General features: G+C 47.8%; 1 protein-coding gene across 2 annotated transcripts in view; it reads left to right on the top strand.

Moving 5' to 3' along the window:
• LOC143962098 (NACHT, LRR and PYD domains-containing protein 3-like) overlaps nucleotides 1-23,196 on the top strand; it is a 117,535-nt gene that overhangs the window by 10,471 nt on the left and 83,868 nt on the right. For both annotated transcript variants that reach the window (XM_077471424.1, XM_077471425.1), the window contains exon 2: nucleotides 14,245-14,315. In XM_077471424.1, the coding sequence (XP_077327550.1) occupies nucleotides 14,276-14,315 (40 nt within the window). In that variant the 5' untranslated portion in view covers nucleotides 14,245-14,275. The remainder of the gene's footprint in view (nucleotides 1-14,244; nucleotides 14,316-23,196) is intronic.

Below are 23,196 nucleotides of genomic sequence, written 5' to 3'. Positions count from 1 at the left end.
TGTAGGGTCAGATTGGAAATAGAGATAGTGTTGGTGGAGGGTGGCCTCTAGTTGGGAGGAACGCTCTTGCCTGATCTTCTGGAGGTGTGAGGCGACAGAGATACACGTGCCCCTAATAACCGGTTTGTGAGCCTCCCAGAGGAGAGTGGGGGAGATACCTGGGGTGGTGTTGTGGGTGAGGTATTCCGTGAGGGCTACTTGGATATCTAGACAATATGATTGGTTGGAAAGGAGAGTTTAATTCATGCTCCATTCTCTGCTAACGGGAGGAGGGATAATGGAAGAAACAGTCGTGATTGTAGCGCAGTGGTCTGACCAAGTAATGGGGTAAATGCGTGAGTGGAGGAGAGTGGGAGCAGATGCTACGGGTATAAAGATATGGTCTATTCTAGAGAAAGACTTATGGGGATTAGAATAGAAGGTATAGTTTTTCTTAAGGGGATTACATTCCCTCCAGGTGTCTACCAGTGCCGCCTTTTGAAATTGTTTGCGGAGTTTCATGGAGGGGGCCAGTTGTTCCGGGGAGTAGGGTGACCTATCCAGGTGTGGGTAAAGAACTTGATTGGAATCACCGCACATGAATAGGGCACCGACGTGGTGTGTTCGGATGACCTGGAGGAGGTGGGAGAAGAACGGGTTGGGATTCGTATTAGGAGCGTAGTAGGAGACTATTGTGACAGCCGTGTCCTGGAGTAGACCTGTGAGTATAAGGTATGGACGATCAGGGTCTTTAATTTCAGTTCCGGGGGTGAATAAAAGGGTATGGTGAAAGGCAAGAAGGACCCCTCTGTGTTTCGTATCTGCGGAGGCTGTAAAGACTTGAGGATATTTGGAGTGAAAGAATTTGGGGGTAGCGTGCTTAGAGAAATGGGTTTCCTGAAGGGCCACTATGCCGGCCTTCAGGGTAAGAAACGTGCGAAATGCCTTGACCCGTTTTTGTGGTGAGTTAAGTCCTTTAACATTTAAGGACAAAATGTTCAGGGGGGCCATTGCGTGAGGGAAAGAGTATGCTCGGGGGACCCGTTAGGGCACGAGCGGGCCGACCAGCCAAGGAGAAAGAAAGGGAGGGGAGGGGTATAGCAGAGGAAAAGAAAAAGTAAGAGCAGGAAAAGTTTGTGCAGGGAGGGGGGAAGAGGTGTGAGGCGGTGCGAGCAAAGGCACACCGCCCAACAAATTGTTGTTGCGGTCCGCCCGACCAGAGGGCGGGCAGGCGGAGTGTGCATCAACAAATGGGGGGAGCAGTGACTGTTCACCGCCGCGTACCCGTTGAAGTAACATTTAACAGTATAGTTAAAAAACAAAACTTAATAATAACAAACTCTACCAGATGAATGTGGCAGTTCAAGTATACATAAAAGAGGTGTAAAGGGGTTTCAATCACAGTAAAAAGTGAACCGTGAAGTAACAGTATGGGGGATAAAAATAGATCAAAAATTATATATATATATATATATATATATATATATATAAAAAGGGGAGGGGGGGGGAAGGGAAGTATATGATTCGCTTTACGATATAGCTGTGGAGAAACTATCATAAGAATCCTATGGTTGGTAGAGATGTCCATGCTGAAACAAAAAAACAAAAAGAAAAAGAGATAAACAGAATACTGTGAGAAGATCAGGGTTTGCAAGTCCCAAGAACTGACGACTCAAAAAATGAGGACGCCAAAGCAAAAAGTAGGGCAAAAAAGCTGGTAAGAGCGTTTCTCAGCGGGGAATAAAGACCTTCGGGCTAGGGAAGCCTACGCTGGAGGAACGTTTCGGGGTGTCCCGCTTAGCAGAAGAGGAGCTTGGAGTAGCTTGACGATTCCGTCTTGGTGTAGCTGCATAGGAGTAGGGAGCAGGACGAGCTGGAGTGCGTGGGAGAGATGTGTCTCGAGGTTCAGGTGCCACAAGGTGAAGAGATTCCAATAAATTCTGTAGGGCTTCGGATGAAGAACAGGTATGTTGTTGACCTTGAAAGGAGAAGTGGAGCGCAAAAGGGAAGCGCCAAGCATATTTTATCTGATGTTGCATCAATATTTGGAGCTGCGGTTTCATGGCACGTCTCTTTGCAATCGTCGAGGGTGCAAGATCGGTGAAGAGCTGATATGCGTGACCTTGGAATAGCAGATCTTGTTTGTTTCGTGCGGCCGAAATCAGTTGCTCTTTCGTTCGGAAGTAGTGAAGTTTCACTATGATATCTCGGGGAGGGCCTTCGGGTTGACGACGCGTTAAGGCTCTATGAATCCGATCGAATTCAAGACCTTCGATCGGGATCGACGGGGACAGTTCCTGAAAAAGAGCGGTCGTAAAAGACTGCAAGTCGTCTACCGTCTCGGGGATGCCACGAAGGCGAAGATTTGATCTCCGTGAGCGGTTTTCTGCGTCCTCTAAACGGGATAGGAGGACCGCGTTGTCATCTCGGAGGCTAGCTTGGTCACGGACCAATTCTTGTATTGTGAGTTCCGTGTCGTCTGCCCTCGTTTTGAGGTCTGCTGTGCGCTGGCCTAGGTCACGGATCTCACGGGTAAGTCTGTCTGTTATTTGGTCAGATGTGGCTTTGAGGGCTTTGTGGAGCATGGTCTCCATGTGTTTCAAGAAGTCTGCTTGGGACATACCTGTCTGTGAGGTAGGTTGCGGTATGTTCATACACTCCGTGGAGGTGTCCTCCTCATCGCTGCTCCCATGATGTTGCGGGCTGGTAGTGAGCTGGGCCGCCGCTGAGGCCTTCGCCGCCATTTTGAAGGAAGCACGCGCCAGTGCTTCTTTGGTTGGTTTCGGCTTATTTTTGCCCCGGTGGCCGGTCAGAACCATTCCGGGAGAAGCACAGGGCGCTCCGCTATGTGGGTCCTCAAAGATTGAGGTGATTGCCGACTGGGAATGCAGTGCTATGGCTCGGGATTGCGGCGGTGAGAGCGGAGCTCTAACGGGATGCGTCCGTCATGGTGAGCTTCGCGCATGCGCCCCCAAGTGCCACTATTTTTAGCGTAGTTTTTGCTGGGGTTTTGGGCGATAGCGGGCCGGTTTTAACCCCTGCTAGCGACCGAAAAAGTGTTAAAAATGACCCGCAAAGCGACGCTTTGCGGGCGGGTTTGCAGCACTGCCCCATTGTTTTCTATGGGAAGGGGCACTTTAGGAGCGGTGTATACACCACTCCTACAGCGCTGCAAAGCTTTGGCTTGCAGGACTTTTTTGTACCCTCCTGCAAGCGCACCGCTCCAGTGTGAAAGCCCTCGGGGGCTTTCACATTGGAGACACAGCAGCGGCTGTTTCAGGGAGCTTTGCAGGTGCTATTTTTAGCGCTGTAGCGCTTGCAAAGCGCCCCAGTCTGAAAGGGGCCTTAGAGCCCTTTCAGACTGGGGCGTCGGGGGGCCGTCGGCGGTAAAGCGCCACTATTTTCTGCGTAGTTTTTTCTGGGGTTTTGGGCGATAGCGGGCCGGTTTTAACCCCCGCTAGCGACCGAAAAAGTGTTAAAAATGACCCACAAAGCGAAGCTTTGCGGGCGGGTTTGCAGCACTGCCCCATTGTTTTCTCTGGGAAGGGGCACTTTAGGAACGGTGTATACACCACTCCTACAGCGCTGCAAAGCTTTGGCTTGCAGGACTTTTTTGTACCCTCCTGCAAGCGCACCGCTCCAGTGTGAAAGCCCTCGGGGGCTTTCACATTGGAGACACAGCAGCGGCTGTTTCAGGGAGCTTTGCAGGTGCTATTTTTAGCGCTGTAGCGCTTGCAAAGCGCCCCAGTCTGAAAGGGGCCTAGAGCCCTTTCAGACTGGGGCGTCGGGGGGCCGTCGGCGGTAAAGCGCCACTATTTTTTGCGTAGTTTTTGCTGGGGTTTTGGGCGATAGCGGGCCGGTTTTAACCCCCGCTAGCGACCGAAAAAGTGTTAAAAATGACCCACAAAGCGAAGCTTTGCGGGCGGGTTTGCAGCACTGCCCCATTGTTTTCTCTGGGAAGGGGCACTTTAGGAGCGGTGTATACACCACTCCTACAGCGCTGCAAAGCTTTGGCTTGCAGGACTTTTTTGTACCCTCCTGCAAGCGCACCGCTCCAGTGTGAAAGCCCTCGGGCTGTTTCAGGGAGCTTTGCAGATGCTATTTTTAGCGCTGTAGCGCTTGCAAAGCGCCCCAGTCTGAAAGGGGCCTTAGAGCCCTTTCAGACTGGGGCGTCGGAGGGCTGTCGGCGGTAAAGCGTCAACTATTTTTAGCGTAGTTTTTGCTAGGGTTTTTGGCCGATAGCGGGCCGGTTTTAACCCCCGCTAGCGGCCGAAAAATTGTTAAAATGACCCGCAAAGCGGCGCTTTGCTGGCGGTTCTGCTGCGGTGCCCATTCAGTTCAATGGGCAGGTGCGGTGGAGGAGCAGTGTATACACCGCTCCTCCACCGCTCCAAAGATGCTGCTTGCAGGACTTTTTCTGCCATCCTTCCAGCACACCACTGCAGGGTGAAAGCCCTCAGGACTTTCACACTGGAGAGACAGGAGCAGCTCTTTACAGGCGCTATGCAGGCGCTATTTTTAGCGATGCAGTGCCTGCAAAGCGCCCCCGCGTGAAAGGGGTCTAAATTAGCCCTGAAAGAGCCGCTGCTCCGAGGGCTTTCACACTGGATCAGTGCGCTCGCAGGACACTAAGGCTACTTTCACACTGAAACATTGCGGGCGCTGGCGGTAAAGCTGCGCTATATTTAGCAGCACTTTACCGTCCTTTTAGCAGCGCTATTCGGCCGCTAGCGTGGGGGTTTTAACCCCCACTAGCGGCTGAAAACAGGGTTAAAACCACTTGCATAGCGCCACTGCAGCAGCGCTATGCCAGCGATTTAGCTGCACTGCCCCACTGTTTTCAATGGAAAGGGGCGCTTTAGGAGCGGTAAATACACCGCTCCTGTAGCGATCCAAAGATGCTGCTAGCAGGACTTTTTTTCCCGTCCTGCAAGCGCACCGCTCCAGTGTGAAAGCCCTCGGGCCACAAGTTGTGGATTGTCCACTTGCCACATCACCTGCCACCAGATGCGTATTGTCACTTGTCTGCTACAATTGTCACTTGCCACGTCACTTTCCTGCTAAGGTGGTCTCTCGCTGCGTCACAGAGTCAGGCAGCAGATTACCAGTCAGGCAGCAGAGAGATGATGTAATCTCTCTGCTGCCCGCGGCTGCCTGCACAGTGAGGATGGAACCGCAGGGATGCAGGGTGGGTGGTGAGAGATGTCATCTCTCTGCTCCCCCTGCCTGCCTGCTCCCTGATTGGCCAGCAGCCCCATCACATACTGAGCCACGCAGCTGCTCGTCTGCTCTCTCACCCACCCGCTCCCTGACCGAGCCGCCCAACCCACCCACGCTCTCACCCGTGGAGCCGCCCGCTCATGGAGCCACCCACTAATGGAGCCGCCCACAAGCTCACTCACCCGCAATTGCCCCCTCCCCCGGATCCATCCGTGAGCAGTATATAACTAAGCATCTCTTGGGGACGGCACATTTTCCAAGGGGGCTCTTTCTCTTTCTGACTTTGTACTTCAGTGAATGAGCACAGGAAAATACTTTGAAAAAACACACAGACTACAGGTGACCTTGTTTACCCGTTCAGCTCTTTCTCCTTGTAACATGCAATGTCTACCACTCCTTCTGACAGCTGTGTCCTCTATCCTTAACCACTTGCTTACCGGGCGCTCTCACCCCCTCCTGCCCAGACCAATGATGGACGAACTTCCGACGGGACGTTTCGCGAACGCGAACGTGGCCAAAATTTTGCAAACTGCAAAGTTTGCAGCGGAACCCATTGACTTTAATGGCAGGCAAACCTAAAAAACGTCCAGGTCATATTTTCAGCCACAAAATACTTACTAGCTGTGCACACATAGTCCCACAACATGGACACTGACATAACAAAAGTATTAAGTGAATCTGGGATCGACAACGACAAGCATTCTTTTTTTATCTGTGAAATTTTGACAATTTAGGAGCGCATGAATGCCATGTAGGAGAGGCAAGGTCAGGCCAGGCTATGAAGGGGGTGCAGGAGATGATTAGTGCCACAGTCAGGGCAGTGCAGTCCTGTGCCATTGTCCTGTGCCATTGTCCCAGTGTGCCAACCTGTGCTTGAGCCCCTCCCTCTGCCCGGCCCTTACCCCCACCTATGCAGGGCTCCGCTGGGGGGGGTCCAGAGGTGCCAGTTCAGTGCTGAACCTCAGCCAAGGTGCTGGCACTGCCTGCTGATTGGCTTCTCCGCTGCTATCTCCCTCACTGACACCAGCACTGAGATAGAACACTGACACCAGCACCACGATAGAAACTGAGCACTGACACCAGCACCATGATAGAGAGCACTGACACCAGCACCGAGATAGAGAGAGAGCACAAGAGAGCACTGACAGCAGCACTGATACCAGCAACTCGCTGCGGGACCCAAAAATATGACACCGCTCAACCTCTTCAAACAGGAGGGTATGGGCATATAGTACGGTGTGCTTTTTTTGTACAAGGAAGTGAGCCAAAGGTAGAAAAAAGGTCTGTGTGCTTGATTAAATAAATCGTTTATAGAGTTATGCATATACATGGTCTACTGGTCACATGTGTTGAATTCCTCCTGAGATCCATGCCTCATTCATTTTTAGAAATGTGAGGTAGTCAACACTGTTGTGAGCTAGGCGAGTATGCTTATCGGTCACGATCCCCCCTGCTGCACTGAACGTCCTTTCGGACAGGACACTGGACGAGGGGCAAGCCAACAGTTCCATTGCAAATTGGGCAAGCTCTGGCCAGAGGTCAAGCCTGCCCACCCAGTAGTCCAGGGGTTCATCACTCCTCAGAGCGTCCACATCGGCCGTTAACCCGATGAAGTCGGACACCTGTCGGTCTAGGCGTTCCCTGATGCTGGATCCGGATGACACCTGTCGATGGGTCGGCTGAAAGAATGACCCCATATCTGAAGTCACCAACACATCTTCAAACCGGCCTCTTCTTGCAGGCGCTATTGGATTGGTACCCGCAACTCTTTCTCTGGGAGTGGGAATTCCTCCTCTGCCAGCACACGCAAAAGCAGAATGCAGCAGTTGTCGAAGCAAGGTCTGTAAGTGCTCCATTCTGACAGCCCTCTGTGACGGTGGTAACATTTCCACCATTTTGTGTTTGCACCGGGGGTCTAAGTATGTTGCCACCCAGTACTGGTCCTTGACTTTTATGCTTTTTATACGGGGGTCCCTGTTAAAACACTGGAGCATGAAGGCTCCCATTTACACTAAACTGGAAGCAGTGTGGTGGCCTGGCTCCTGCTCATCATCCAGGATAATGTTGTCCTCCTCATTCTCCTCTCCCCATCCACGCACAAAAACAGAGATGCCAGAAAGGTTTAAAGCATGCTCTATTTGCTCCACCTCATCCGCCCCGGCACCATCCTCCTCTGACTCCTCTTGAGACTCCTCTTGTTGACTTGTCTCAGATAGAGTAGCCCCCCTGGGAATTCATCCAGCATTGCGACTTCCTCATCTTCCCGCTCCTGCTCCTCCACGGCTTGATCAATGACACGACGCAATGCACGATCCATAGAGAAGGCATAAGGTACGATGTCACTGATGGCACCATGGCTGCGACTGACCAGTTTGGTGATCTCCTTAAATGGCCGCAGAAGTCTGCATGCGTTGCGCATGTACAGCCACTGGCACGGTGAAAAAAAAAACAAGCTCCCCAGAACCTGTTCTGCTGCAGAGTTCATACAGGTAGACGTTAACTGCACGTTTCTGCTGGAGCAGCCTATCAAGCATATAGAAGGTTGAGTTCCATCGCGCCAGGCAATTGAAAATAAGACGTCTGACCGGCAGATTGTGTCACCGCTGAATGTCAGCAAGGCGAGCCATGGCTGTGTAAGATCTTCTGAAATGGGCCATGGCGTGAGGAGAAAAAATAGCCGATTACCGGCTCTGTTTACATCACATGATCGGTTGTCATTGGCTGACAGCTGATCATGTGGTAAGGGTCTGATCACAAAGTGTGCTGCCCCCCCCTTGTAGGGGGCGCGCAGGCCGCGCGAGCATAGGAGGACGTGTATTGACGCCCCCTCCCGGTGAAGTAGGTCCGTACTGTAGCCATCATTCGGCTATAATGTGGATCTGGAGAAGTTAAACTAACAGGCCGGGTTCACACTTGTACAACAAATGCTCCGACATTGGGAGCTCATGTCGCATGACGTGTGCAAATCAATGGTTCCCTATGAGAGCGTCTTAACTGGTCCGACACAAGTCGGTCCGACTTTGAAAAAGGTTCCTGTACTTTGAAAAATGGTCCGACTTGCATCCTACTTCAGCCCATTGAATATCATTGAAGTCAGATCAAAGTAGGATCCTTGTCCTAACCATCCGACTTGTGACATCTAACATGGTGATCACAGCAGCAGTAAAAGGAATTTATGTCACTCTGGGATTGTTTTGATTGGTCAAAGGACAAATTGGACTATATCAAAGTCGGAGCAAAATCTTATCTTGTTCATCCAAGTCGGATAGAAGTAGGACAGACGTAGCAGGGCAAAGTAGGATCACAGTCGTAAAACAGTCTTGTTGTACCAGTGTGAACCCGGCCTCACCCCTCTTCTCCACCCCACAGCTTATATATTTCATCCTCACTTCTGTCCTCTCCCTATTACCCTCCCTATTACTGCACCCACCTGCTAATTCTACACCCACTCCAGGACACTGGTGCGTGTCCCTTCCTATAAATCACACTCCCATATTTCCTCCCTTACCCTTCTGCTTCTCCTAACCTCTGGAGATATATCCCCAAACCTCGGGCCTCCATCATTTACCTGTGCCCAATGCTCCCATCACCCTACACCCTCTGGCTACAGCCGCAATCCACATAATCTAGTTGCCATTTCTCTTCTCCCCAAGATCAGACTCCCTTTCTCTTGCGCCCTTAGGAATGTCTGCTGCTCTGTCTGTAACAAACTCACCATCCTCGGACAACCCATCACCCCCAGCACTAAAGCCAAAATTCTCGGAGTCATCTTGGGCTCAGACATGACGATGGATGCACAAATAGGATCAGTAGTCAGTGGATCTCACTACCTTCTTCACCTACTGCATAGACTCACCCCCTTCTAGAAGGAGATACAGCAGCAGTAGTTGGAACAATCATGAATTCCCGACTCAACTATGCAAATTCCCTCTGCCTAGGACTTACAAAATACCAAATTTCACATCTACAAACTGTCCAGACACAAAGCAGCCAGCCTGGTAACTGGAAAAAAAAACATGGGAATCAATCACCCCGACCCTGAGGACCCTCCATTGGCTAGCCGTGAAGGATCGAGTTACATTCAAGACCCTCTGCCTCACTCATAAAAGTACACATGGAAAAGCCCCGCAATACCTCAGCGACAAAATAAAGCCCAGGGTCACCCAGGGTCACAATCTCCGGTCAACTAACCAGAACCTCCTCCACATCCCCAAGACCCGTTACAAATGAAAAGGCGAACAAAGGTTTGCAGTACAAGGACCACGGCTATGGAATGCTCTACTCGCTCGGAGGAAAACTATCTGGCCTTCAGGAAGAAGCTCAAGACCCATCTCTTCTGAAAACCCAGACGGACACTAGCAGCAAAAGTCCCCTGAGGCGATTCATTATCCTCTCTCCATGATCTCTTTATCGCTAACTCATTTAATCTACTCGCCATTACCGAAACCTGGCTTCATGAATCCAACACCGTGTCTTCCGCTGCCCTAGCCCATGGTGGTCCTCTTTGGACTCACTCCCCCAGATCCAGTGGAAGCAAAAGTCGGGGTATTGGAATACTTCTAGCCCCACATAGCGCCTTTCAGGTAGACATGTGCATTTCGTTTCGTTCCGATTCGGAAGAATTTTCATTATTCGGATGCATCCGAATAACCGAATTACAATGCTAACAAATTCAGGCCAAAATTCGACTCAATACCGGATTCGAAATGATTTCAACATGATTCGACATTATTTCAACCGCATTCGAAATGATTTCAACATGATTCGACATTATTTCAACCGCATTTGAAATGATTTCAACATGATTCGAAATTATTTCAACCGCATTCGAAATTATTTCAACCGCATTCGAAATTATTTCAACCGCATTCGAAAATATTTTGTAACCCGACTTTAGGACCATGTATCTCGGGGTCACTTAGTGCTAGAAACTCCAAATTGTTGTAGTGCTAGTTCTATTGTGTTTGCATACCAAATTTGGAGTTTCTAGCACCAAGTGATCCCGAGATATGTGGCCCCAAAGTCGGGTCACAAAATATTTTCGAATGCGGTTGAAATTATGTCGAATCATGTTGAAATCATTTCGAATGCGGTTGAAATAATGTCGAATCATGTTCAAATCATTTCGAATCCGGTAGAAATATTTTCAAATTTGGTTGAAATATTTTCGAATGTGGCTGATTTTTCGAAGTCAGTAGAAAACTAAACGAAATCCGAAAACTAATTTAAGGAAGTTAACGAATATAACTAAATGAAATTAATGAATTAACGAATTAAAACAAAACGAAACTAAACAAATTTTTTCCTTTTGCACATGTCTACTTTCAGGTACTTCACCCACCTCCTTCTCTGTCACTCTCCTCACTTGAGGCACATTGTCTTCATCTTTTCTCTCCGGTTTCTCTAAGGATAGCTGTGTGTTCTACCGGCCCCCTGGATCGGTATCAACCTTTCTTGATGACTTCTCTGCTTGGCTACCCTACCTTCTCTCTTCTGAAATCCCCACTATCATTCTTGGTGACTTCAATGTCCCTACTAATACTAACACTCCTGCTACTTCCAAAAATCTCAGTCTAATGCCGCGTACACACGAGTGGAATGTCCGACAGAAAAAGTCAGATGGAAGCCTTTCATTGGATATTCCGATCGTATGTATGCCTCATTGGACTTTTCCAATGGAACCAATTCGTATCGGGAAAACCACTCGTCTGTATGCTTTTCCGACGGACCAAAAATTACGCATGCTCTGAAGCAAGTACGAGACGGAAGCTATTGGCTACTGGCTATTGAACTTCCTTTATCTAGTCCCGTTGTACGTGTTGTACGTCACAACGTTCTAGATGGTCGCTAATTTCAAACCATAAAATAATCGTAATAAGCCACAAATATGCAATTATAAAATACAAAGTGCAACTGTGCATAAATTAGTCAAATAATGCTTCCGGAACCCGGAAGTGATGTCCATATCCTGTTTTACTCTAATGCTGTCTGTCTGATGTGTTTATATCAGCTTCGTTTGTGAGTAGTTTTAAAACTTGTTTAATAAAACTTAGATGTTTTAAATACTACACTATGGCGGTCTCCTTTAATCTATTCCTTTGAGTTTACCTGCCATTCACGAGGAAGTTAGAGAAGTCTCCTAAAGATTGTGTTACCCAGCCGTTTTCTGCAATCATCCTGGTGTTCATCATTTATATTGCTGTTTACTCACAGCAGTGAGGTAATTGCATATTATTTGCACTCTATTGCACGGATCATCACGGATGGATTGATTGCCCAGCACGTTGCACGTTTTACTTAGTGCATTTATCGAATTGCATGATCTGACTGTGTATGGGACATTTTATCTTCAATCACGCTGGTCACTTGAATTGAACATTTTATTTTTATTTTTGTATTTTTGTTTGTTATTTTAGTACCTGGTTTTGCTTCATTTTATACACTTTTTAAGTATATCCACTCTTTATATGTTTTTGTTTTTTAGGTTTTGTATGACAAATCTGCGTTTTTTGCACATTTAGTCACTTTATGGTCCTTGCACTAGCTATCACTTCAACGTATACCCCGAACTTGTCTTTGCTTCACTATATACATTTTGCAATAAGTTTACACACTTTATATATGTATGTATTTTGGTCTATATGACAAATTTGCGTTTGTTTGCACATAGAGTCACCTTATGGTTTATGCACTAGCTATCACTTTTATATATGCACAGAAGCATTATTTGACTAATTTATGCACAGTTGCACTTTGTATTTTATAATTGCATATTTGTGGCTTATTACGATTATTTTATGGTTTGAAATTAGCGCATCACATTTTTTATTTTTATTTTCCAGTAGTGAGAGACCACTCATTTAGTGATTGCTGCTTTTTTCTACTAGTTACTTTCCATTTTTTCCATAGAGCGCAGAAGTTTTTAGATATACGTTCTAGATGGTCGGACTTTGGTTTGACCGTTTTTTTTTATTTTTTTATTAAAGTCGCCCCAAGTCATGTTGTAAGTCGCCCCAAGTTGCTCTGTGATTCACACTCAAGTCATTTCCAAGTTGCCTCCCAAAGTCACGCTGGAAGTCATGTTGCCCCTGTGTGAATGGACTGTTAATGATACGGCATGCGCTATTGGCATATTATTATTGGCATATTATTATCACGTGCACCGGCATATTATCATCTCTTGTGCTTATGCGTGCGCCGGTTCATAATTTAATAATTTATCTGGCGCACAAATTGAGGTATGAACCGGCGCAGCGCATTCCTCTTAGTAAATTAGCCCCTCTGTCTTCTGTACTAAATGTGTCCTTGCAACTATTTGCCCTGCATGCAAACTTTCCTTTCACAGCCAACTCTAATGCCGCGTACACACAACCGGACTTTCCCGGCAGACTAGATCCGAAGGGATTAGTCCGTCGGACAGTCCGATTGTGTGTGGGCTAGTTCGATCGTTTTTCGAAAAAAACAGAACAATAGAACATGTTTCAAATCTGACGGACTCAATTCCGGTGGACTAAAATCGGGAAAACTGTTTGTATACTAGTCCGATACGAAGATATTGGCTACTGGCTATCGAACTTCCTTGTTTAGTCCCGTTTACGTCAACACGTTAAAAACAAAACAGACTTTCGAACAGACTTAGTCCAGTTGTGTGTGGCCAAGTCTGTTAGTTCAGAAAGTCCGTTGGAACTCAGCCGAAAGTCCGTCGGGAAGACTGTCGGACCTAATCTGCCGGAAAGTCCGGCCGTGTGTACGCGGCATGAGTCTTTTTAGTTTTATAATATTTGTAATCTGTGGTTCATCAGAACATTATTCTGAATATTTTCTTCAGCATTCATATGACAAATCATAATTCAAAATCAGAAAAACCTGACATATCAGTATACTGTACACAGTTTAGTCTAGACGGAAGGAATGCACACAGGTCCCACCCATGAAGTGTACTGTACACCTTTTCCTGACAAAGTGGCCACTAAAGAGCCTTGATTGTGTTTTTTAACCTCTTTTAATGATCCATAAATACTGACCTTCCTGAAGAATCCTCTTGGAAGCATCTTATTATTGAATGGAGGTCTCTTCTGACCACATGCTGCTTCCATTTTGGGGCCTTCTCCTTTTTATCACCTGACCTCTCTCGAGACATTTTACTGGTAGATACTCTGTACAGGGCAGGACTTACCATTGGGCTTGACTGGGCTCAAGGCCATGGGCCCCGCCCAATAGGGGGCCCCACAGAGATACATAGCCAAGTGTACTCGGCTCAGCTCCGCTCACAGTGCCGCCCTATGATGGACATAACACAGGGAGTGGGCGTGACTGTGAGCCGGGCCAAGTACTCTCGGCTCCGCTCGGGACTGCGAGAGGACTCGAGAGCTGCCAAGAGGACCAGAGAGCTGCCAAGATACACAGGACTCTGTATCTCGGCGGCACCATTTTTAAACTTCAAGACTGCAATGACAAGGCTGCAAATGACACTGGGGCAAGGCTGCAAATGACAAGGCTACACTGCCAAGGCTGCAGATGACAATGACGCTGGACAAGGCTGCAGATGGACACTGATAAGGCTACATTGATGGGCATTTTAATGTAAGTTTTTTTCCCTTAAACTTCCCTCCTAAAAGTTTTTTCCTTAAAATTCCCTCCTAAACTTGGGGTGCGTGTTATACGCTGATAAATGCGGTAATGTATAGACGGTAGGGCCCAAAAGTGACACAAGCCCTGGTGCCCCCACCACCCTAAGTCCTGCCCTGACTCTGTAGCTGATTAGTAATAGTCTTGTATGTGTGGAGGAGACACCTAAACGTACAAGTCTGTAAGTTGGCCCTAAACAGGGTCCCCGATTATACCAATCAGATAAATGCTGGGATCAAGGTTCTGAATAACCCTCATAGCTATGGGTTGTAAATGACACGTATCCATCCAATTTTGACCTTCTCTGATTGGACAACCAGACAGCCAATTGTTATCCACATAAGCAAACAAAATACTCCTTATTGATTCCATTCATCACACTGATAGTGAGTTTATTATTGTTTGTTCTCCTTCCAGCTGATATCATCTCGGGTCATCTCCTGATGTCATGGCGACCTCTTCCTCCTCATCCTCCTCCTCCTCACAAGGTATGACTGCTAATCCTTTCCAATGTTTTCCTCCGTCACACATCTCCAAAGATTGGAATTAAATGATAGGACGTCTTATGTCTCGCAGTCTGGATATTTCCTGTGGACATCTGGTATCGGTATAAAATCCCAGTCGCGGCACCACTGTAGTCATATATGTAGCGTTACCCCTGAAGAAGTACTTGAGTTTGATTGGTTCTCTACCCTGCCTCTCAACCCCAAGAATAGTGTCAGCACCTCTAGCCAGGCATGTACTGGCCATCGGGACTACCGGGAGTTTCCCGGTGGGCCGATGGCTCAGTGGGCCATTCTGATGTAAGGGGGATAGCAGGGGCGGACTGACCATTCAGCCACTCGGGCACTGCCCGAGGGCGACGGGCCACTAGGGGGCCCCATCAGTAAAACCAAGGACAGTATGTAAAAATCTGTGTTTTTTTTTTTACATCTGTCTCTGAAATATTCCTTACTGACATCCCTTTGGTCTAAAAATCCTGAGATTATAGCTGCCCCACCTCTACAGTGTCTTCTCAGTCCAATAGAAACATGTCTGTGTATACTGTGTGATTGTATACTGCATGGCCCCGTAATCACTGATTGCCTGGGGGCCCCATTATCTCCTATTGCCTGGGGGCCCCACGAGTTGTCAGTCCGCCCCTGGGGGCTGGTAATGGGACACTCTGATGTAAGGGGTGCTGATGGGACACTCTGATGTAAGGGGGTGCTGATGGGACACTCTGATGTAAGGGGGCTGGTAATGGGACACTGTGATTTAAGGTGGTGCTGATGGGACACTCTGATGTAAGGGGGCTGCTGATGGGACACTCTGATGTAAGGGGCTGCTGATGGGACACTCTGATGTAAGGAGGCTGGTGATGGGACACTCTGATGTAAGGGGGCGCTGATGGGACACTCTGATGTAAGGGGGCTGGTGATGGGACACTCTGATATAAATGGGCTGGTAATGGGACACTCTGATGTAAGGGGGCTACTGATGGGACACTCTGATGTAAGGGGGCTGGTGATGGGGCACTCTGATTTAAGGGGGCTGGTGATGTGACACTCTGATGTAAGGGGGCTGCTCATGGGACACTCTGATGTAAGGGGGTGCTGATGGGACACTCAAAATGTAAGTGGGCCAGTCTGGATGAAGTCCAGGGCCGAATTTCTGTCCCAGTCCAGCCCTGCCTCTAGCACAGTTCAGCATCCCTCGTAAGGATTGCCACCCCTTACATTGAAACCGAACACATACCAACCACCCAGGCCCCCAGGTTAATCGAGTGCAGACAAGGCACCAGTTGGGTCTAATTACCACCTCAATCAGCCACAGAACCCGTACAAACAATACATGCTCATCTCCAAATGGATGAGAGAGCAACCTCATGTACAGTGAATATTATAACAGTGAAGCCTGGGGCGAGTGATATTGGACAACGACCGACAGTGGCTTGGAGACTTGGATCTACAAATTAATCGTATGTTTGGCAGAAGGAACTTACGAATGTACAATGCCTGTGCCGATTGATGTTGGGACATGAGCGTCAACAACTCGGAGGCAGGCTTTTTTTACGAAAGGGATGCAGGATAGGAAGCATAACAAATTGCAAGATTGCACATGATACGAAAAGGTTAAAACGCTACCTGCAACAGTGAGCGGGAACCGCCCACGAAGACCGCGAACAGGGAAGCCGCAACGCACTCGATCGAATTCACAAACACGAGGTGAGATGGGAAGAGCCGGCCCAGCAACGTGTAGTATCGTGCACTGAACCGATAAAGAGCAAGGGCGAGCGGCCGGCTTAAATACCCACGGGCTCCTCCCATAAATTCAGGCCACCAATGCTCTTTGTTGGTTCAGTGCGCGATACTACACGTTGCTGGGCTGTAGGGTTGCCACCTCATCCCTTTAAACCCAAACACATAATAATTACACAGGTTCTGTGGCTGATTAAGGTGGTAATTAAACTCACTTGGTGCCTTATCTGCACTAAAGACCCCTTTCACACTGAGGCACTTTTCAGGCGCTTTTACGCTAAAAAAGCATCTGAAAAGCTCACGAAAACCTATTTTCATTAAAATCAATGAATGCTTTCGCATTGGGGCAGTGCGCTGGCAGGGCGGTGAAAAAATGCCCCTCTCCATTGAAATTAATGGAAAGCTCTTCAAAAGCGCTCAGTGTTTTACTGGCAGTTTAAAGGTGCTTCAGTATGAAAGGGGCCTTAGCCCTTGTACACACGGTCGGAGATTTCGACAACCAAATCCGTCGGATTTTGTCCGTCGGATCTTGTCCGAAACTGTTGCATACACACGGTCGGACAAAGTTGTCCAAAAATCCGATCATTCAGAACGTGATGACGTAATTTTGTTACGATGGGACTACGTTCAGGCTAGTAGCCAATAGCTTTGATGTAGGAATTTGATCTGAGCATGCGTGGCACTTGGTCCGATCAAAATTCTCTACACATGATCGGAGTATGTCCGATCGAACCAGTTTGTCGGAAAATATTTCCAACAAGTTGGAAAATTGGGTCCGACGGATATTCAGACGGAATCAGTCCGATGCATACCACACACAGTCGGATTATCCGACAAACCGGTCCGATAGGACACATTCTGTCGGAATCTCCGATCGTGTGTACAGGGGCTAAGTCTCAGAACCTGTGTAATTCATATGTGTTTGGGTTTAAAGGGATGAGGTGGCAACCCTACTGGGCCGGCTCTTCCTAGCTCACCTCGTGTTTGTGAGTCTGTTCATTCGATTACACATGTCTTGCAGCTTCCTCATACGTGCTCTTCATCGGCGGTTCTTGCTCGCTGTTGCAGGTAGTGTTCGTACCTTTTCGTTCATACGAAATGTTATGATTCGCTATGTTTCCTATCCTGCATCGCCTTTTGTTCTTGGCTGCCTCTGAGTTGTTGTCGATCGTGTCCCGGCACAGGTGTAGTAGATTTGTATATCCCCTCGGCCTTGCTTGTCGTCCCATGCCACAAACATACATTTCATTTGTAGATCAAAGCCTCCGAGCCACTGTCGGTCGTTGTTTGATTTCACTCGATACAGGCTTTGTTGCTCATAGGATTGACAGTGGGTTGCCGTCTCATCCATTTGGAGATGAGCATGTATTGTTTGCACGGGTTCTGTGGCTGATTGAGGTGGTAATTAGACCCACCTGGTGCCTTGTCTGTACTTAATTAGCCTGGGAGGTTTGGGTAGTTGGTATGGGTTTGGTTTAGAGCAGGGGTCTCAAACTGGTGGCCCTCCAGCTGTTGCGAAACTACAAGTCCCATGAGGCATTGCAAGGCTGACAGTTACAACCATAAATCCCAAAGGCAGAGGCATGATGGGACTTGTAGTTGAGCAACAGCTGGAGGGCCACCAGTTTGAGACCCCTGGTTTAGAGTAAGGGGTGGCATACACTCTGTAACCAATTCGTATCGCTTTCACTTCATACTTTTTAACCAACTTCATTTACCCTACTACGAATGAATGAATGAATGAATGAATAATTTGTATAGCACACAATGCGAACTGAATCACCTCAAGGCGCTGTGCTGAGCTTTGTTGTCCAGCTTCTAGAAGAGGAAGGTCTTGAGTTTTTTTCCTGAAAACCTGGAGGTTTTCTTCCAAGCGGATGTTGGTTGGTAGAGCGTTCCATAGCCGTGGTCCTTGGACAGCGAATCTCTGTTCCCCCTTTGATTTGTAGCGGGATTTGGGAACGAGGAGGAGGTTTTGGTTAGAGGATCGAAGACTGCGGTTGGGAGTGTAGTGTTTTTTTTTCTTCTCAAATAGGTATTGAGGAGCGTCTCCATGCATGCATTTGTGGGTGAGGCAGAGGGTCTTGAATGTGATTGGAGCTTTGTTGTCCAGCTTCTAGAAGAGGAAGGTCTTGAGTTTTTTCCTGAAAATCTGGAGGTTTTCTTCCAAGCGGATGTTGGTTGGTAGAGCGTTCCATAGCCGTGGTCCTTGGACAGCGAATCTCCATTCCCCCTTTGATTTGTACCAAGATTTGGGAACGAAGAGGAGGTTTTGGTTAGAGGATCGAAGACTGCGGTTGGATGTGTAGTGTTTTATTTTCTCAAATAGGTATTGAGGAGCGTCTCCATGCATGCATTTGTGGGTGAGGCAGAGGGTCTTGAATGTGATTTGATTCTTTACAGTTAGCCAGTGTAGGCTCCTCAGAGAAGAGGAGATGGATTCCCAGGGTTTTTTCCCTGTTATCGGCCTTGCCGCCGTATTTTGGATAAGTTGTAAGCATGCAAGTTGATATTGGGGTAATCCTATGTAAAGGGAGTTTGCGTAGTCCAGTCGTGAATTAATGACTGTTCCAACTACCACTGCTTTGTCCTTCTTTGGGATGAACGGGATTAGTCTGCGTAGCAGGCTTAGCAGATGGTGAGAGCCACTGACTACTGCTCCTATTTGGGCATCCATTGACATTTGCGAGTCAAAGATGACTCTTTGCCTTGGTCTTTGGGGGGACGGTCTGCCCAAAGATGGTGGGTGGTGTCCAGGGGATCTTGGTTCGGGAATTATGGTTTGCGTGTAGGATGAGAAGCTCTGTTTTTGATTCGTTGAGTTTGAGGGAGTTAGTGGTCATCCAGTCTTCTATCAAAGCTAGGCAATTTTCTAGTCGCTGGTGATGGTCTTTTTGTTCTGTAAAACGAAAATAAAGTTGCGTTTCGTCAGCGTATGAGAGGCAGCAGAGGTCCGATGATCTGATGATATTGAGGAGTGGGCGGATGTATATGTTGAAGAGCACTGGCGACAAGGGCGATCCTTGGGGGACTCTGCAGGAGACTGCCTTGGTTTCAGAGGTGAATTCTCCTGGTTTCACTGTCTGTATCTGTTCATATCAGATACGTTGCATACATACCATAGTCCGATTCAAACCTAGTCATGTCAGTCATGTCAGCCATACCCTACGATTCATTATTCATATACATTTTCTGACTGATTCAGATCACGTCGGCAGCTACATGCATCACAATCCAAACCGAACCCAGTCACATCGGCAGCACAACAGTTCACATCACGGGTATTACACACTCAATTCGTTACACTCCCTAGCATGAATCTACGATTCGTTACGTATGCCATTTTGACAGTTCGTTCCTACACATACAATTTCTGCTATCCTTTTATTTTTGCCTATCAGTAGGTCACCTTTCTTTGCAAAGGCTGCAAAAATACACATCTTGCAATAGCTGCAACAACACGCATCTCAGCATATACCCATTGCATTCGCTATGAACATGCATCTCAGCATATACCCATTGCATTCGCTATGAACATGCATCTCAGCATATACCCATTGCATTCGCTATGAACACGCATCTCAGCATATACCCATTGCATTCGCTATAAACACGCATCTCAGCATATACCCATTGCATTCGCTATAAACACGCATCTCAGCATATACCCATTGCATTCGCTATGAACACGCATCTCAGCATATACCCATTGCATTCGCTATGAACACGCATCTCAGCATATACCCATTGCATTCGCTATAAACACGCATCTCAGCATATACCCATTGCATTCAAAATGAACACACATCTCAGCATATACCCATTGCATTCGCTATAAACATGCATCTCAGCATATACCCATTGCATTCGCTATGAACACGCATCTCAGCATATACCCATTGCATTCGCTATAAACACGCATCTCAGCATATACCCATTGCATTCGCTATAAACACGCATCTCAGCATATACCCATTGCATTCGCTATAAACACGCATCTCAGCATATACCCATTGCATTCGCTATAAACACGCATCTCAGCATATACCCATTGCATTCGCTATAAACACGCATCTCAGCATATACCCATTGCATTCGCTATAAACACGCATCTCAGCATATACCCATTGCATTCGCTATAAACACGCATCTCGGGGGCGCATGCGCGGAGCTCAGCATGGCGGACGCAAGTCACTAGAGCTCCGCACTCACCGCTGCTGAACCGGGATATATAACGTCGTATTTCACTGCTAACGATTCCCGAATCTGCTCCGATCCTCGGGTATCCTACTGCCCCTCACCCGGGATGGTTCTTACGGGCCAGCGAGGGAAGCAAAAGCAGAAACCTATTAAAGAGGCCTTGGTGCGCGCCTCCTCTAAAATGGCGGCGAAGGCCCTTGCTGCCACACAACTACAAGGCCTACCTCGAGACCACGGTAGCAGTAGCGAGGAAGAAGGTGAGCGGCCTGAATCTCCGGCCTCCCCAACGCCTCCGGTTTCTGGCATGTCTCAGGCCGATTTCCTGGCACATATGGATCTAATGCTTAAGAAAGCGCTGAAAACAACTTCGGATCAGATAACTGATAGACTTTCCCGAGAAATTCGTGAGCTGGGTCAACGCACGGCGGACTTGGAAACCAGGGCCGATGACACCGAGCTCAATTTGCGTGAATTGGCACAAGAACAGGAGGCTCTCCGGGAGGAAAATGCTGTTCTGCTGTCCCGACTGGAAGATATCGAGAACCGTTCGCGTCGGTCGAACCTTCGCTTGACAGGTATTCCTGAATCAGTCGATGATCTCCAGTCATTTACGACGGCTTTGTTTCAAGAGTTATCCCCCTCTATTCCAATCGAACGGTTAGAGTTCGATCGTATCCACAGAGCACTCACCAGACGCCAAGCGGACGGACCTCCCCGCGACATTATTGTTAAGCTACATTACTTCCGAACGAAGGAGCAACTCATGTCTATAGCCCGCGAAAAGAACAACCTTCAGTTCCAGGGCCATTCCTACCAGCTATTCACGGATTTAGCCCCACTAACAATTACAAAGAGACGTGCAATGAAGCCACAGTTGCTAATCCTTCAACAACATCAAATTAAGTATGCATGGCGGTTCCCATTTGCTCTTTACTTCGCATACCAGGGGCAGCAACACACCTGCTCTACGCCAGCGATTCTTCAAGCCCTCTTAGAGAACCTCCAACTGGCTCCGTCAGCCCCACCCCCTCCAGTGGGAGATGTGGTGCCTCGAACCCCGGCACGAGCTACACCCTATCCTAACATGGCTACCCCGAGGAGGAATCGGCAGGATCTCCCTGGCGTATCTGTGCCTCGGCGAGGCACCCCCAAGTCCTCTTCTAGACTGAGCTATCCTAGCCCAAAGGTATTCATACCTCGCTGATCCCCTCCTGTTCAGTTACTTCTTTTTGTTTTTTGTCTCCCCAATTTTTACTGCCGTAACCTGAACTTACCACGAGACTCACGTTATTTGAGCACAGGCCTGCAAGCCTATACTGATCCCGGCAGGTAGCCGAGACTAAGACACTGCCACTTTCTCCAAAGTACTTTATCCACATCTTTACCCCACCTACCATTTGCCCCCCCTTCCCCCCCCCCCCTTCTTTTTTTTTAACTTAGACACACTATACCGGGCTCTTCTGCTTTGATGCCCACATTGTTTCCTTTTAGTCTGTGCCGCCACAATATTTGCTAAAACAGTACAGCTTTATATTTGTTCTATGTGACAGTTGGCGACTAAATTAGACCGGTAGTGGATATACCTTCTGACCATCCTAGTTATTTTCTCGCGGGCCGATGATCTGGCCAAGATTGACGAGTCACTGACTCGTAGGCCTGTTCATCTCCTCGCGAGATATTTATTTATTCATGTATTTTTAGCTACTTTCAGAATGGAAATGTCACACGATGCTCCTATTGTCTTTGCTTACTCTTACCCTCCTGGATCCCCCTCCCTACCTTTCCTTGTTCCCCCCCTCCCCCTGTTCCCCCCCCCCCCATCACTTTTTCCCTGTTCCCCGTCCCCTCCTTACCTCCCTATTATTTGAGCTGCCATGACTTCTCAAATCCCGGCAGAACTAAAATAAGGTTTAAAATATATAATATTACTAATATTACTTGATAATCTCTAAGTTTCCCAGTCCATACCCCTGGGCTTTTCAGTTTACTTTATGTTTGAATCATATTCTGTCATTAACAATGTTTTCTATTTGCAAATGTATGCCTTTTCATTACCGGTTCGCAGTGGTGAATTGTCACTGCTCCCCCTTCTGATGGTACGACCCCCTGTTGACTGGCGAGTCGGCGGGTTGATTGTCGTTCCCCCTAGTTGCTGGGTTCGGTCCACACCGCCCCATGCAACGCTCTTTTTCTCCTCTCACCTTTTCTACTCTCTGCTCTCTACTCTATCCTTTGTTCTGTCATGTCTTTCTCTATTGTCTCCTCCTCACATCTATGGTCGATCGGTCCGTGCAGCCCTGGGTAGGCTAATGTCCGCTTTTTTTCTACCAAATCTCATGGCCCCCCTGAGTATCTTATCACTCAATGTGAAGGGACTCAATTCCCCCAACAAATGAGTTAAGGCCTTTAGAACCTTTATCTCCTTGAAAGCCCAAGTAGTCGCACTACAAGAAACACACTTTGCAGCCCATACCACACCTAAATTTTTCAATGCCAAATTTCCCCAAGTTTACACAGCCTCCTCTTCCACGAAGCACAGAGGAGTCCTCTTAGCATTCCACCATTCTCTTCTATTCTCTATCTCGTCGGAGGTAAGAGATCCAGAAGGTCGCTACCTATTAGTTTCAGGACACATACAGGACACGGAAGTTACCTTTGTGTCATACTACGCCCCCAATACTAACCCTAACCCTTTTTTCTCACATTTACTACAGATAATTCAGACACATGCTAGAGGAGCGCTTTACGTATGCGGCGACTCTAACTTAGTCCTGCATCCATACCTGGATAAGTCCCCATACTCGTCAGAAAAATTTTCTCTCTCTAAAAGACTAAGCAAGCAGCTTGCTCACGTGACGCTCCTCGATACATGGCGTGAATGCAACCCCCTTAAGAAGAACTATACTTTTTATTCAAACCCACATAAATC

The sequence above is a fragment of the Lithobates pipiens genome, unplaced genomic scaffold, assembly GCF_037356315.1.
Source record: "Lithobates pipiens isolate NorthernLeopardFrog02 unplaced genomic scaffold, aLitPip1_a1.2 Scaffold_8, whole genome shotgun sequence".
NCBI classification, from domain to species: Eukaryota; Metazoa; Chordata; class Amphibia; order Anura; family Ranidae; genus Lithobates; species Lithobates pipiens.
The sequence above is the reverse complement of the archived record's forward strand: the minus strand, read 5'-3'. Positions and strand labels throughout refer to the sequence as shown.